The sequence below is a fragment of the Hydra viridissima genome, unplaced genomic scaffold (assembly GCF_058129835.1).
Source record: "Hydra viridissima isolate aposymbiotic clone 2 unplaced genomic scaffold, HvirCarnegie_v1 scaffold_1, whole genome shotgun sequence".
NCBI lineage: Eukaryota > Metazoa > Cnidaria > Hydrozoa > Anthoathecata > Hydridae > Hydra > Hydra viridissima.
In genome coordinates this window covers 18,852,146-18,864,798 of record NW_028324300.1, presented here as the reverse complement: position 1 = coordinate 18,864,798, position 12,653 = coordinate 18,852,146, and the positions used below count along the sequence as shown (strand labels likewise).

At 29.4% G+C, this 12,653-nt stretch overlaps 1 protein-coding gene across 8 annotated transcripts in view; it reads right to left on the bottom strand.

The window, feature by feature from the left end:
• Window positions 1–4,248: 4,248 nt before the first annotated feature.
• LOC145180945 (NACHT, LRR and PYD domains-containing protein 9-like) overlaps window positions 4,249–12,653 on the bottom strand; it is a 137,245-nt gene continuing 128,840 nt past the window's right edge. For all 8 annotated transcript variants that reach the window (XM_090076246.1, XM_090076245.1, XM_090076250.1 and 5 more), the window contains one exon: window positions 4,249–4,860. In XM_090076246.1, the coding sequence (XP_089932372.1) occupies window positions 4,286–4,860 (575 nt within the window). In that variant the 3' untranslated portion in view covers window positions 4,249–4,285. The remainder of the gene's footprint in view (window positions 4,861–12,653) is intronic.

Genomic DNA, 12,653 nt, shown 5'->3' with positions numbered 1-12,653 from the left:
TTGAAGAAGATTTTCCTTATAATTTACTTATATTTTAATCAAAAGACAATTAGGAAAATTGAGATAAATTAAAAACACCAAAAGAATTATACACAGACAATTTACCTACAAGAAAAATATATACCGGATTTTCAGCAAAAAATAAAGAAAACTCACAAATCGAAGTTAACAATTATAATCCTGCATGGTTTGGATAAAACATTATTCGGTAAAGTTCGTTGGCATCATAATTTACATTTAGACTCACCACCTCGTTTAAGAACTGAGTTGTTATATATATAGATTGATAAATTATGCAACATAAAAAGGTGGAAAATTTCAAACTTCTGTTTTTGATTGGTATTCTCAAGTAACAGTAGCCTGATTAGATGATTAGTATTAACTCGATTTGATTATAAGAAAGGTTATGTAATGGGTCAATAAATTGATCTACTAAACTATAAAGAATGACGTTTACTTAATAATAGTTGGATACCACCAGACTCTGCAAACGCTGCAGTAGATGCCGCCTTTCGCTTATTATCTAGAAAAAATATTTTGCACAAAACAAATGCTACCTTAAGTTTTGAGTTAACTTGAAATAAAAAAACAAAAAAAAAAACGATTTAACTCTGTTAACAGTATTGTTTATAATTTATATAAGATACATCATTTAAAGATTTTTATTTAACATTTTACTGGTTGCCAAGAACTAGATTTTGTTTTATAAAAATATTTTTTAGAACTCATGCTCAAAAAAAAATCCTTATCAATTAATGGTTAAAAAACATGACAAGCATCCTGGCTTATAAAAGCATTTTTATTAATTAAAAACATATTCAGCATAATAATTTTTTGCTTAATTCAAATTACTTTTAAATTTCTAAACAAATTACAACTTGCAACTTAAAAGAATCTTGTGCTTGCAAAATTTGCTTCATCAGGTACTAAAATAAATACTTTTAAAATAACAACAGTATAAAGTCATCTAAAAAATTTCTTTTTTGTAATATTTTAATGTTTAATATGCAAATTAAAGTGACCTAAATGTTATTTTTAGAATAACATTAAGGTCACTTTAGTTTATTCGATTAAAGTGACCTGAATATTATTCTAAAAAATAACTTAACAGAATTAAAAGAGTTACTAAAAATAAGAAGGTGCTTTTTAGATTTAGGCTGTGAGACCAGGAAAACATGTAACATTTATTTAAACGATTTCCTTATTGTAATTGAATCTCTATTAGAAATTTTTACAAAATAAGTGAGTGCATATCTTCATATTTAGTATCTTAATTCAAAGACTGAAGATTAAAACACTCAACATATTAATTGGCCTGCAAATAAGATTGACTATAAAAAAGGGAGGTTTGCCTGAATGTAACAAATAAATATTAACAATTGCTGACATAAATCTAAAATTATTTATAATTTTTTGTACGTGAATGTTGTCTAATAGAATGATTATATTAATTTGCTACTTAAATGATCAAAACAAGTAGCAAATATTCGATGCTTTGAAAAAAGATTTCAATGAATGATAAAACAAACTTTCTTTCTAACACAGAATCAAAGTCATTTTGAAAGAGATATTTAAAAAAAATGGTTTTGAAAATGAAAAATGCTCTGAAATTGTCTGTTCAAATTTTGAGTGGTGATTTATCCTAAAAATCATGCGGTCATGTGATACCTAAGTAATAGTTTGAGTGACAGCTCTGTTTGCAATTTCATTTTGCACGGAGCAAAATAAAACTAATCTCATCCCAACGCTACAAAAATAGAAATCCGAAGTGAAGTAAACATTAACAATTTGACAATTTATAAAAGAATTGTAATGGTTTCTTTTACAAACAATGTTTACGTAATATGTGAACTATTATTTCGTAAAAAAATCTTGAACTTTAAATGCGCGCGAATATAAGCAACTGAAAAGGCAGCTTTTCGATAATATTAAGTTAAAAACTGTTTAAGACAAAATGACATAAAATCAAAATTGGAATTTCAGAGTTTCTTTTTACACTGAAAATTATAAACACTCCCAGTATAATTTTAATATAAAATAAAGATGTAGAAGTGTCAAACGGCTGGCCTGCGGGCTAAATTTGTAGGCCCATAAGATGCATTTAAATATAGAGAAAAAGTCTAGTTCAAGATTAATTTTCAAAAACATTTCAATAAAGTGTTCCAGTCATAAACTATATTTTTTAAATGTTTTCTGAAAATCTGAAACTCTATAAACATTTCAATTATAGTTTCTCTTTTTAACCAATCGCGAGAGAGCCAATTTTTTAGTAAAAACAAAAATGACTTTTTTTTGTTTGCGTTTTCTGACATAATAAGGAAAAACTCGCAACTTTGCCATTTTATTTGCAGTTTATGTTTCTGCCCTTTATTTAGATCAGCGGATACTTATACTAATTTTCCATAGAAATTTCAGCGATTTTTGGAAGTGTGGTTCAGTATTATGATTCCAAATTTTTGTTTTGCGCTTCTGGAACCATTTTTTGAATTTACACCGATGGGGAGTTCACTTTAATCTACAATTTAAAAAGCACGATCTAATAACCTGTGTAGGTTTGGTGGAATTAGGTATCAGCTATATTTGTCAATAATCATTTTAGAGTTAGATAAACAGTATGAGAAAGAAGTAAGTAAAAAAGAAAAACCAAAGTGTTCGATTATTTTGTAAAAAAGATTTAATAAAGATTCAATCACAATAAGGAAAACGTTAAAACAAATATGAAATGTTTTCGTGGTCTCACAATCTAAATATAAATAGCACCTTCATATTTTTTGATAACTCTTTTACTACTCTTAAGATATTTTTAAGAATAAATTTAACAAGGCAAGGAGACAAAACATGGATTCAAGTAGGAGAGCAATTTATTTTCCAAGGGTGGAAGATGCATGCATGTTGTATTCAGCAATGTTAATCGTTTCTTGTGGGATATTAAAAAAAAAAAAAAGAAATTGGTTTGAAAGCAGTTTTAAAGACCGTTTGCCACGAAACTCTTTGTTCTCTTTAAATAGCATATTACATCCAGTTCATGCAGAATGTACATATACAATATCTCTTGCTACAAAAATAGAAAATTTATCAAAGTTGTTGGTAGATACCGTTGCCGCTAAACCATGCAGTTATGTTATCAACCTTCTAGCAAACTGCACTGGGTTACTAAGAGCTAAAAAACACATAAATTATACATTAATATTACTTTAAACAGCAAATTGCACTTAAAAAGTACATTAAATACTTTAAACTTTAGTATTTAAATAATTTCTTTGTCTTGTCTTTTTAAAGTCATTTCATTTTTTTCAATTTTTTAAAAATCTTATTCATTGTCTAGTTTTTCTTTCATAAATAACTCTGTTAAATTACTTTCTTTCGCATTTCTGTAAAAAAAATATGCATCGATGTACGCATTTAACTGAAGTGCTAAAATTAATTCTGTCGAACATTTTTTCTCCTTTTTCTATTTCTCTCGGCGTAGATTCTTATAACAAAGAGCCTGTCTTTGCATGTCAAACCAATATCTGGCTCATTACTGTCAACTGCTTTCCGTTTTGAGCAGCGTACTAGATTCTCTCTAAAACCAGTAAAAAAGAAAGCAAAATAATGCTGTTGCTAACTTAACTCCTTAAAAGTACAGAGGCAATTAACCGTCAATGATAAAATTAAACAAAATAAAGTTTGGAAGGAAACACAAATAGTAGACCTGAGAAATGTGTAAAGAAAAGGAGGCTTGTTGAAAATGCCCTATATAAACAAGACAAGTAAGGCATTTTTTCTGAAAAACATGTTCATTAAACGTTCTGCAAAATTTAAAAAGCATTAATGATAATGAATATCGATAAAGTTTTTTGAAAGAACCAAAAAAAAGTGAATGATTTTCGAAAATTTTGTTATAGGAAGAGGGCAGTTAGGGGTCGGGGCGGGATTAGATTAAATCTGATTACGGTTACTTTGGGCAAGTCATCCTCATTCAACATCATTATCGAGACTCTAGAATTTAGAGTATGCCCCACGCCTCTTTAAGACCTTTTTCAAATTTTTTCTCTCTAAAGGTAATTTTTATTACTATGAAAAGAAAATGAGAAAAAAAAAAAAATCCACCGTTTGAAGCATTTAAAAAATTTTAAAAGTTTTCCTTTTGTTTTTTTTTATCCACATCAAAAAAAACTTCCTGTTCAAAAAAATTGTCAAATTTCATCTTAAAAACTCAAATAGTTTTTTCATAACTGTTACCAGTGACAACAACAACAACAAAAAAACAATCTAAATTTTATATTTAACATGTCTAAACAATCTAAATTTTATATTTAGCATTTTTCGTATTTCTTATTTTAAACTCTTTGATGTTATAAAAATCTTTTCCATGGTACGTGATCTCCAACTTCTTGAAGTTCAAATCACGAAGCCATTCACAAATGTCGTCGATGAAGTTCGTGTCGTCGTGAAGCCAAAGAGTTAATTCTTCAGCGAGTCGAATCCACGGGAGGACGAAACGTTCGAAATCGTCCTTTGATACAAATGTATGACTGACCCACACTCTTTCAATTTTATGCTTCGGTGTCCATCCATCGATCTTCACTGGATGAAATAAGTAGACATGACGAACGTTGGTCGAACATAAAATGAGAAGTTTTTTCTTATCCTCAGTTAAAATATCTTTATGAACATTTAACTCATTCAACTTGCATCCTGCATCAATGAACTTCTTCATGAAATATTCCTCATGTAAAACTTGATGAGCAGTTTTTACATCACGTATGTAAATCTTCCACTCTCGTTCACTGAGTAATCTTTTCAAGTCCTCTGTAATTGAAGCCTGCGCTTCAAAGAAGCATTCCATGAACATCTTGTATTTGTCAACACCTTCATCTGAAGAAGAATAAGTTAATATATACTAATAATATATAATACTATAACTAATATCAATAGAAAGAATAATAATAACATATTAATATCATTATTAACATTTATTTATCAGTAATAACAATTATTCAAGGAAATCAACTTTCAAAAATTTGATAACACAATTTATACAAAATAAAATACAGTAATACAAAATATTGTATTTAATAAACATAAAACGGGTGTTATTTTCGTTATTGAAGGAATTAAAACTAATATTAATAGAAAAAATAATAATAACTAAATCTAAAAGATCACAAATCAATTCAAAAAATTATTTTTTATTTATTAAATATTTATAAACAAATAAATAATTTACTAAATATATTTAGAAAATAATTTATTTTACAAGTTTCAAAAAATATTTTAGCCTAATATATCGCGAGGTTAGAATTATTTTGTTCTATCTCCTATTTTGAAAGTTGGGAAAAAACGAGTTATTAATTATAGTAGGGGAACACGCGGCAAGATGACGAACGTTTTGAAAAGCACTTATATCTTATTCAGTAACTGTTCCAATTTCCAATAAATTTTCAACACTTAAACTATATATTTATATAGGGCTACGCGAAAAAAAGTCTACTAATCAATTCATAGCAAATTTCAACACAACAATATAAAGCAAATGTAAAACAAAATATTTTAATGCATAATAAAGCAATGTAATAATGAATAAGCTACACAAAAGTTATTACATTACAGGTTTATGGTAAAACATGCACTTTGGCGAAAGGACAAACGAGTCATCTTGCCCCGTTCATCTTGCCCCTAGGCTACTTAATCTTTAAAATGACTCAGAACTCTACATAAATAAGTTATCATAGCTTAATACTACTTGTATGGCTTCCAAATTGAACAAACTGAATGAGAAATTCTTGCTTACCTTTGGCTGGTGATGTAATGATGAAATAAATCAAATATAAGTGGAAAAATATTTTTTCCTTAATATTTGAAAAACCTTTTTAACAATTTTCTTTGATTCCGAAAATTATATTTATAAAAAAAAGCATAAATAAATCTAGTAGATGTAATCTACTTCCCTCTTAGCTACAGTCAGATTTCATATTTAGTTGAGTTTTGAAGATAACAACATAATTTCATCTTGCCCCATTCGTCATCTTACCGCATGCTCCCCTAAGTAATGATTACTTTTAAAATGCGCTCTATTTTACAAGTTTTTTTCAAATAATTTGTTTAAACATAAGTTATTCAAAGTATAAGTTATTATTTCTTTAAAAATTAAGGCTAAAATTTTAAATAATTTTTACTTAAAGAAAAAAATCAAAAACTTTCTCCCAACGTTTAAACTTGGAGATAGAACAAAATAATTTTCACCTCGCGATATATGAGCCGCTCAGAAACCAATGCGGTTAAGTCCAAAACACAAAAATTGAGAAAATTAATGTTTTTTGATACATTAGTTTTTAAAATTCTTGGTTTATTAATTTAATTAGAAAAGTGTATATAGTAACCAACGAGTAAATCCTTTAATATATAAGAAGATTATTATTTATTTCATCAAAATTTCCAAAAATCAGTATATATCAAAAAATGGACTTAACCGCATTGGCTTCTGAGCGGCTCATATATTAGGCAAATATACTTTTTGAAAATTGCCGAACGCCGTTTTTAAACTTTGGTTGCGTTTCAACCAATAGAAATACGAATAACAAATAAGCCAATCAGAAGCTTGGTCAAAAGCATCAAAAGAGCGCGCTACTTGATTTTAAATTCGCGTGAGATTTTTGATGCAAAATAATTTATTTTTAAACAGAAAAATATTTCGCTTTCTACTTCTTTGCTGTAGCAACGAAAAAATATTAAAAAGTAAACGAAAGTATGTCGATTTAAAGCGGTAAAAGTGGAATAAAATTGTCAAAACGGTTGGAAATTATGTTTTAAAAGTTTTAAACGAAAAGTATAAGAACATTTCTTTTATGGTCACCTTTTTTTAAAACTTGTTTTGAAGAGAAAAAAATATCAAAAAAACATTTTAATGTCGCCAAAAAAACTAAAAGTTTTAAAATATATAAATTTAGGCAAAGAAACATAAACTCATTGTATTAACTGAACTCAGTTATCCAATCACTTTGCTATCGATTTTTCCTTAAACTTCTAATTAATAGAAATATATTCTGCTCAAAATTGATTCTTACAACTACATGACACATAACAACAAAGTCTTAAACTCTTGTTTCTTTCACACCGTTCGTTCAGAAATTATTTTAAATTAGAAAATGAACAAGGAAGCTTGCGATGTTCATCAATCAAACCACTCAACTCCTGCGGCGCCACTATGCATCGCTTAGCGGAAATAGGACTTTGTACATAATTTTTAGTGACTTTTCATATTTAAATTTTTTAAGTTTTTTTTTTTTTTGCATTCAGTTTTTAATTCTCTATAAAAAAAAAAAGTATTTTTAGTTTTTTTAAACTTTTGACATCTGAAGGGTTTTTTTAAGGTTTTAAAAAACTCGCATTTTTGTTAAAATCCTTTCAAAGTATATGATCAGTGTTAAATTTCTATATTATTTTTATGCGAAATTAAAATACTAATGTATTTAACTGAATGTAAAACAAGAAATGGAAAAAAAAGGTTTTTGAATAGCATTTTTTTGCTGATTTTTTGATTTCTTAAACATTGATTGATTTAAGCATGTGGTCACAGAGGTCGCCTCGTTTTTTTTGAATAAAATATAGCTACTGCGAATCGACTTTACTGCCATGGAAAAAAGTTGAGGCGACCTCTGTGACCTCATGCCTAAAAATCATTTTTACTACTGTGAGTTTTCTTCAAATACCGACTAAATTCTGTGAAGTAAATGAAAATTCCGTAGTTCAATAACATACGGTAAGTTTTTATTTGATTCAGTTTTACCTTGCGAAGGTTTTTTTAAATTATCAAAATGGCTTTATTCACTCTTCGTCAACTTTTAACACATACATTTTCAGAGCAGGTGAAATATTCAGAAACTGAAGTAAAATGTAGTCTCTTCAATATGATCAAACATTCAGTTTCTAGAGAGTTTGAGTATCTTTTGGAGGATGAAGATAATTCTATTAAAGTTTTAGCACAGGAGGAACGTGATAACATATATATTATTTGCAAAGTCGGTGGTGATGTTCAGAGTGACCAATCTGAGTTTCAGAATGCTGAAACTATGAAGAGAGGTGTGGATGAATACAGTGTGAATATTTAAGTGTTTGTACTGTTGGAGAGTCGAAGTAGAAAAAAGATGCTATGGAAAAATTGTAATCCAAATAGTCCAGATGCAACCCATCATCTTATGTTTTGTTTTTCCAAAAAGACTGCTAGTTTTATTCAAGAGAAGTTTGAACATTTACAAAATAAAACTTTTTCTTTAGAGAATATTAAGTTTACACTTCATGACAATACTTTTGTTATAAATTCAAGTTTGTCAATTATTTATATCACAATGAATGATGGTAAAAAAATTAATGCTGTGGTATCAAAAATGCTTTAAAAAAATATAGCATCTCAGTGCTGTCATCTATGTCAAGCAAGTTCTAACGAGTTTAATTTGGAAACCATTTGGAATAAAGATAAAAATGTAGACAAGAATATATTGAAACTTGGAATTTGCAGTCTTCATTTGTGGATATGCAGCATGGAGTGGGTTTTTTTTTAATACTGCTTGAAAACTTCCAGTAGTAAAACAAGGAAGAAAAATTCCAGCAAAAAATAGCCAAGAATTTATTGAAAACAAAAAAAAATTCCAGCACTTATTCAAAATACAATTAAAAATAAGTGTATCTTTTGTCAGGAAGGGAAGTGTTACATCAACACTGGAAATGTTGCATAAAAATTCTTTAATAATCCATCTGTGACTGGCAGAATTTTAAATTTGAATACCACTATGATCAAACTATTTAGGGACTTGCTCATTGATATGAATAGTACAACCCCAAGAGTGAAAATTTTCAAGCAGAAATCTAAACGTCTGTTTGGTCTCATTTCTGATGATCAGGTTTTAAAAACCATTCCAATGTCACAGTCTTTGCATAGAATGGTAGTTCATGGTGTTTCTTTTATTAAATATTTTAAGTATTCAATAGGTTCTTTGTCTGAGAGTGCCATTGAAGCCAGCAACAAAGCCAACAAAACTGCACGAGTAGATCATGCATCTTTAACTTCTTTTGCTGAAAATACTAGGGATACAGCTAATTATTTATTTATGACACCTGACATGTACCTATACTGTAAGAAGAACAAAATGCAAGAGGTATAAAGCTATACTGCAAGAAGATTAAGCTGATAACTGTTCTTAAGGTAAATATTGGAGAAAGCTATGTGTATCTTTAAATTTAAATATTTAATGTTATCGTTTAACTTTATTAATGATACATTTTAGGTGCTGGTGGTAGCCAATCTAATATTTCCACACCTATCCAAAAATGGTCCCAACCTCAATTTTGAGGACCAAAAAAACGACCGATGGGGCATTAATCTGTAAGGTCTCAGATATTACCAGATGTAAAAATTAAAATCTAATCTCTATAGCCAAAGGAGAAAAACACATTTAAAGTTTATAGCATTTTGCGCAACTCTTCGCACTTGGAGCCCCGTCGTAAATCTATTTTGTTTTTTTTTCACTTTTGGGTTATGGAGTTTTTAAAAAATATCAAAAACTCTTCACATATATGTGTTGGCTATAACCTGACAAAAAATCAGCTCTTTAACACTTGTGGTTTGTGTACAGGGACCTAAAGTATAGGGTATGGCACTAAAAGCCTCTTTAAAAAGAGACAACGGATGCTTTACGTTTTTATTTTAACCTTATTATTGACTATGGAAGTTTCAAAATTTAATAGAATGAAGCCTTGGCATTTATCTTTCAGGCAAAAAAAATAGAAGCAAGATATCTTTTATCTGTGCAAAGATAAAGCTCTTAAAGTAGGAATCTCGCCTTTGAAAAAACGGCCAAAATATAGCAGCTTTTTGTGGTTTTTATGCTTTTTAAAGATTCAAAGTTACATCAAGTAACTAATTTAGTAACAACATCATGTGACTATTGGATATGGGGTTCTATGGTTGTTAGACTTCACATTTGTGTGTAATTTGTCTGCAAAAAGAGTGCTTTTTTTGTCCAAGTTTGTATAAAATATGGGGAAGAATACACATAGCTAGAGGCATTTTTTCTAATTATTCTGAATTTAAAACACATAAAAACCTCTTTATATTTTAGTTGTTAAACCCACAGGTTTGCTTTGTTGTTTTTGTTTAAAATGAGTGAACAAATATTGGAAATATACACAATAATGGTAACTTTTTTTAATTTAAAAAAGAAATATATCTTTACTGAAATAGGTTTTAACAAGATATTAAACATATGAAAATCCCATTTAAACTTAATCTCCCATTGTAAAAACACATACAGATTTCCTTTAAAAAAAATTACTTTATTGTGGTGTTTTGATGTTTATTACTTTTTCTTCAAATTGCTCTTGAGATTTTTTTATTTAGTACTTGCAAAATAAGATATATACTTCTGATTAATTTTTTGTAAACTTATGATATTTGATGAAAATATAAATAAATTGATACAGTGTATAATATAAACAAAAATTTTAGACAAGAACGAAATTCTAGAAATCACTGTTTAACTGTTTAAAAAAAAAAGAGTTATTTAAAAAATCTAATTTAAAGATGCTTGCTGTTATAGTCAATAACACATTTCAGTAACTGGCCTTCATAACCAGGATGATCAGGGTTTCTTTTATACCTAGCCCATTGAGCACTGAAGATTGAATGTAAGGCTTCTGTTGATTGCTCACTAAAAATCCCCAATGCTGTACCCTTTAGAGCAATAAATTCAGGAACATGGTAGAACACTGCATGGGCTTTTGGGGTGACTGAAATTGGGAGTTGAAGATATGAGTTCTTAAAGTCTTTGATATGTTGAACATATTCAGTATTTAATGTCCTTCCAAAACAGGAGCTAAGAACACTCTTAAAATATTGGAATGTTTTCACAAAACCAAGCATATGGTCTGCCTTTTCTCTTTCAATAATTCTTTGCAAAACATTCGTACTCTTCAAAAGCTTATGACAATCATTCCCAACAAACTCTCCACCATGATAAGGTTGTAATTTCAATTTAATAAGTAATGGCCAATCTTTGCCTTTAGGCCATATCTTTAGCATTGATTTGTAAAGATGATTTACAATTCCAAGGAGAAGGTGAAGTTCCATTGGGGGAATAAACTCAATAACTTGTTTGACATCTTCTTGATCAAACAATGGGTTATGAACAACATTATGAAAATCCTTTGCACACATTTTTCCATTCTCTTTCTCAATGAATGCTTTGTATTGCATCCTAATGGATTTGAAGTTTCTTGGAGTTCCCTGTTCTTTGAGGTCACTAGATTTAATATCACACCAACAGCAAGGGTGCTTGCTTGAGTGAGACTGAATGCCACAGATGATATTGGCTAACTTCATGTCACATGCAATAAAGAAAGGCACATCAATTTTCCCAAATAAACTTAAAATTTTTTTGACATTTTCATAAGTTTCTGAAACATTTTCAGCAACAGCAACAAGTAGCTGGCGCTTGGCACTTGTTTCTTTCCCATGTTCTACAGCCAGTAAGCTTTTGTCATTTGAGGCTGAACTTGTTTTGACATTTTGACATCCACAATTGGAGATAACACTCAAGCTGAACTTGAGGAAAGTTCATCCACCATCAATACCTAGTTTGATGAGAGGCGGTGAAGTGATTGCTCTAACTCTGAGAATTGTGTTATAAAAATCCCCTAAACTCTTGCAGTGAACAACCTTTGCCAAATAATCAGTTTTTGTTGATGGCCTTGTAAGTGAGATTTTGGAAAGTTTGAATAAACTTTCAACTTTTCGACCAGCCATTGTAAAGTTTTCCCTAAATTTTGTTTCAACAATTTTTGAATTTGTAGTCTTGTTTAATGTTACAGCCAGTTCTTGCATCTTTTTATTTGAAAGACCAGTATTGATTTGAATTTGAACCATGTCCAAAGTATTTAGAGAAGTTCTTGATATGCATTGAGCTCTGGAGAGACCTGGAGTGATTGTTAGAGCTCTACCTCTTTCTCTGCTCAACCTAATAGCGCCCTGTGGAGAAGATACCTTTTGAGTTATTACAGAGGACGCAATTTTTTCAGCAGTTCTGGAATCAGTTGCTACCATTTTCTTTAAGTTTTCAAACTTGGTGGCTTGTGAACAGTTATGTGTTATTCCTCTTTTGACTGCACTGAGACAGTTTGAGCATAGTTTATCAAAACTACTTGATGATTCTTTCAAATCTTGATCGGTTGAAAAAGAGAGCTTTGTAGAATGTCCTTTTAGTTGGCCAACCTGGCAAATTAAACAATTACAAGAATCAAATCCTCTGGTCTGTGGTCTAATAATCACTTTGTTAAAGTCATGTAGCTTGGGAAGAGGCAAGTTTCTATCTCCTTTGCCATGCTTTTGTACCATTGCTCTGCAGGAATTACATATCCCCAATGGAACTCTATTATCCTTAAAATCAATGGAGTTTCCAGAAAAAATATCTAGTATTCTTTTCTTGTTGAAATCAGAAATATGTCTGTCACATTTTGAAAAACAAAAGAAGCATACAGATTGCCGACAATCTTGATGAGCTTTTCTTTTATATGGCATTTCAGTGCTTAAAAAACTGATCTTTGAAAAAAAATTTCAGTACAAGCTTGTGTTGATAAAAAATCTTTTTAGTTGTTTAGACTGTTGACTGCTTAAATGT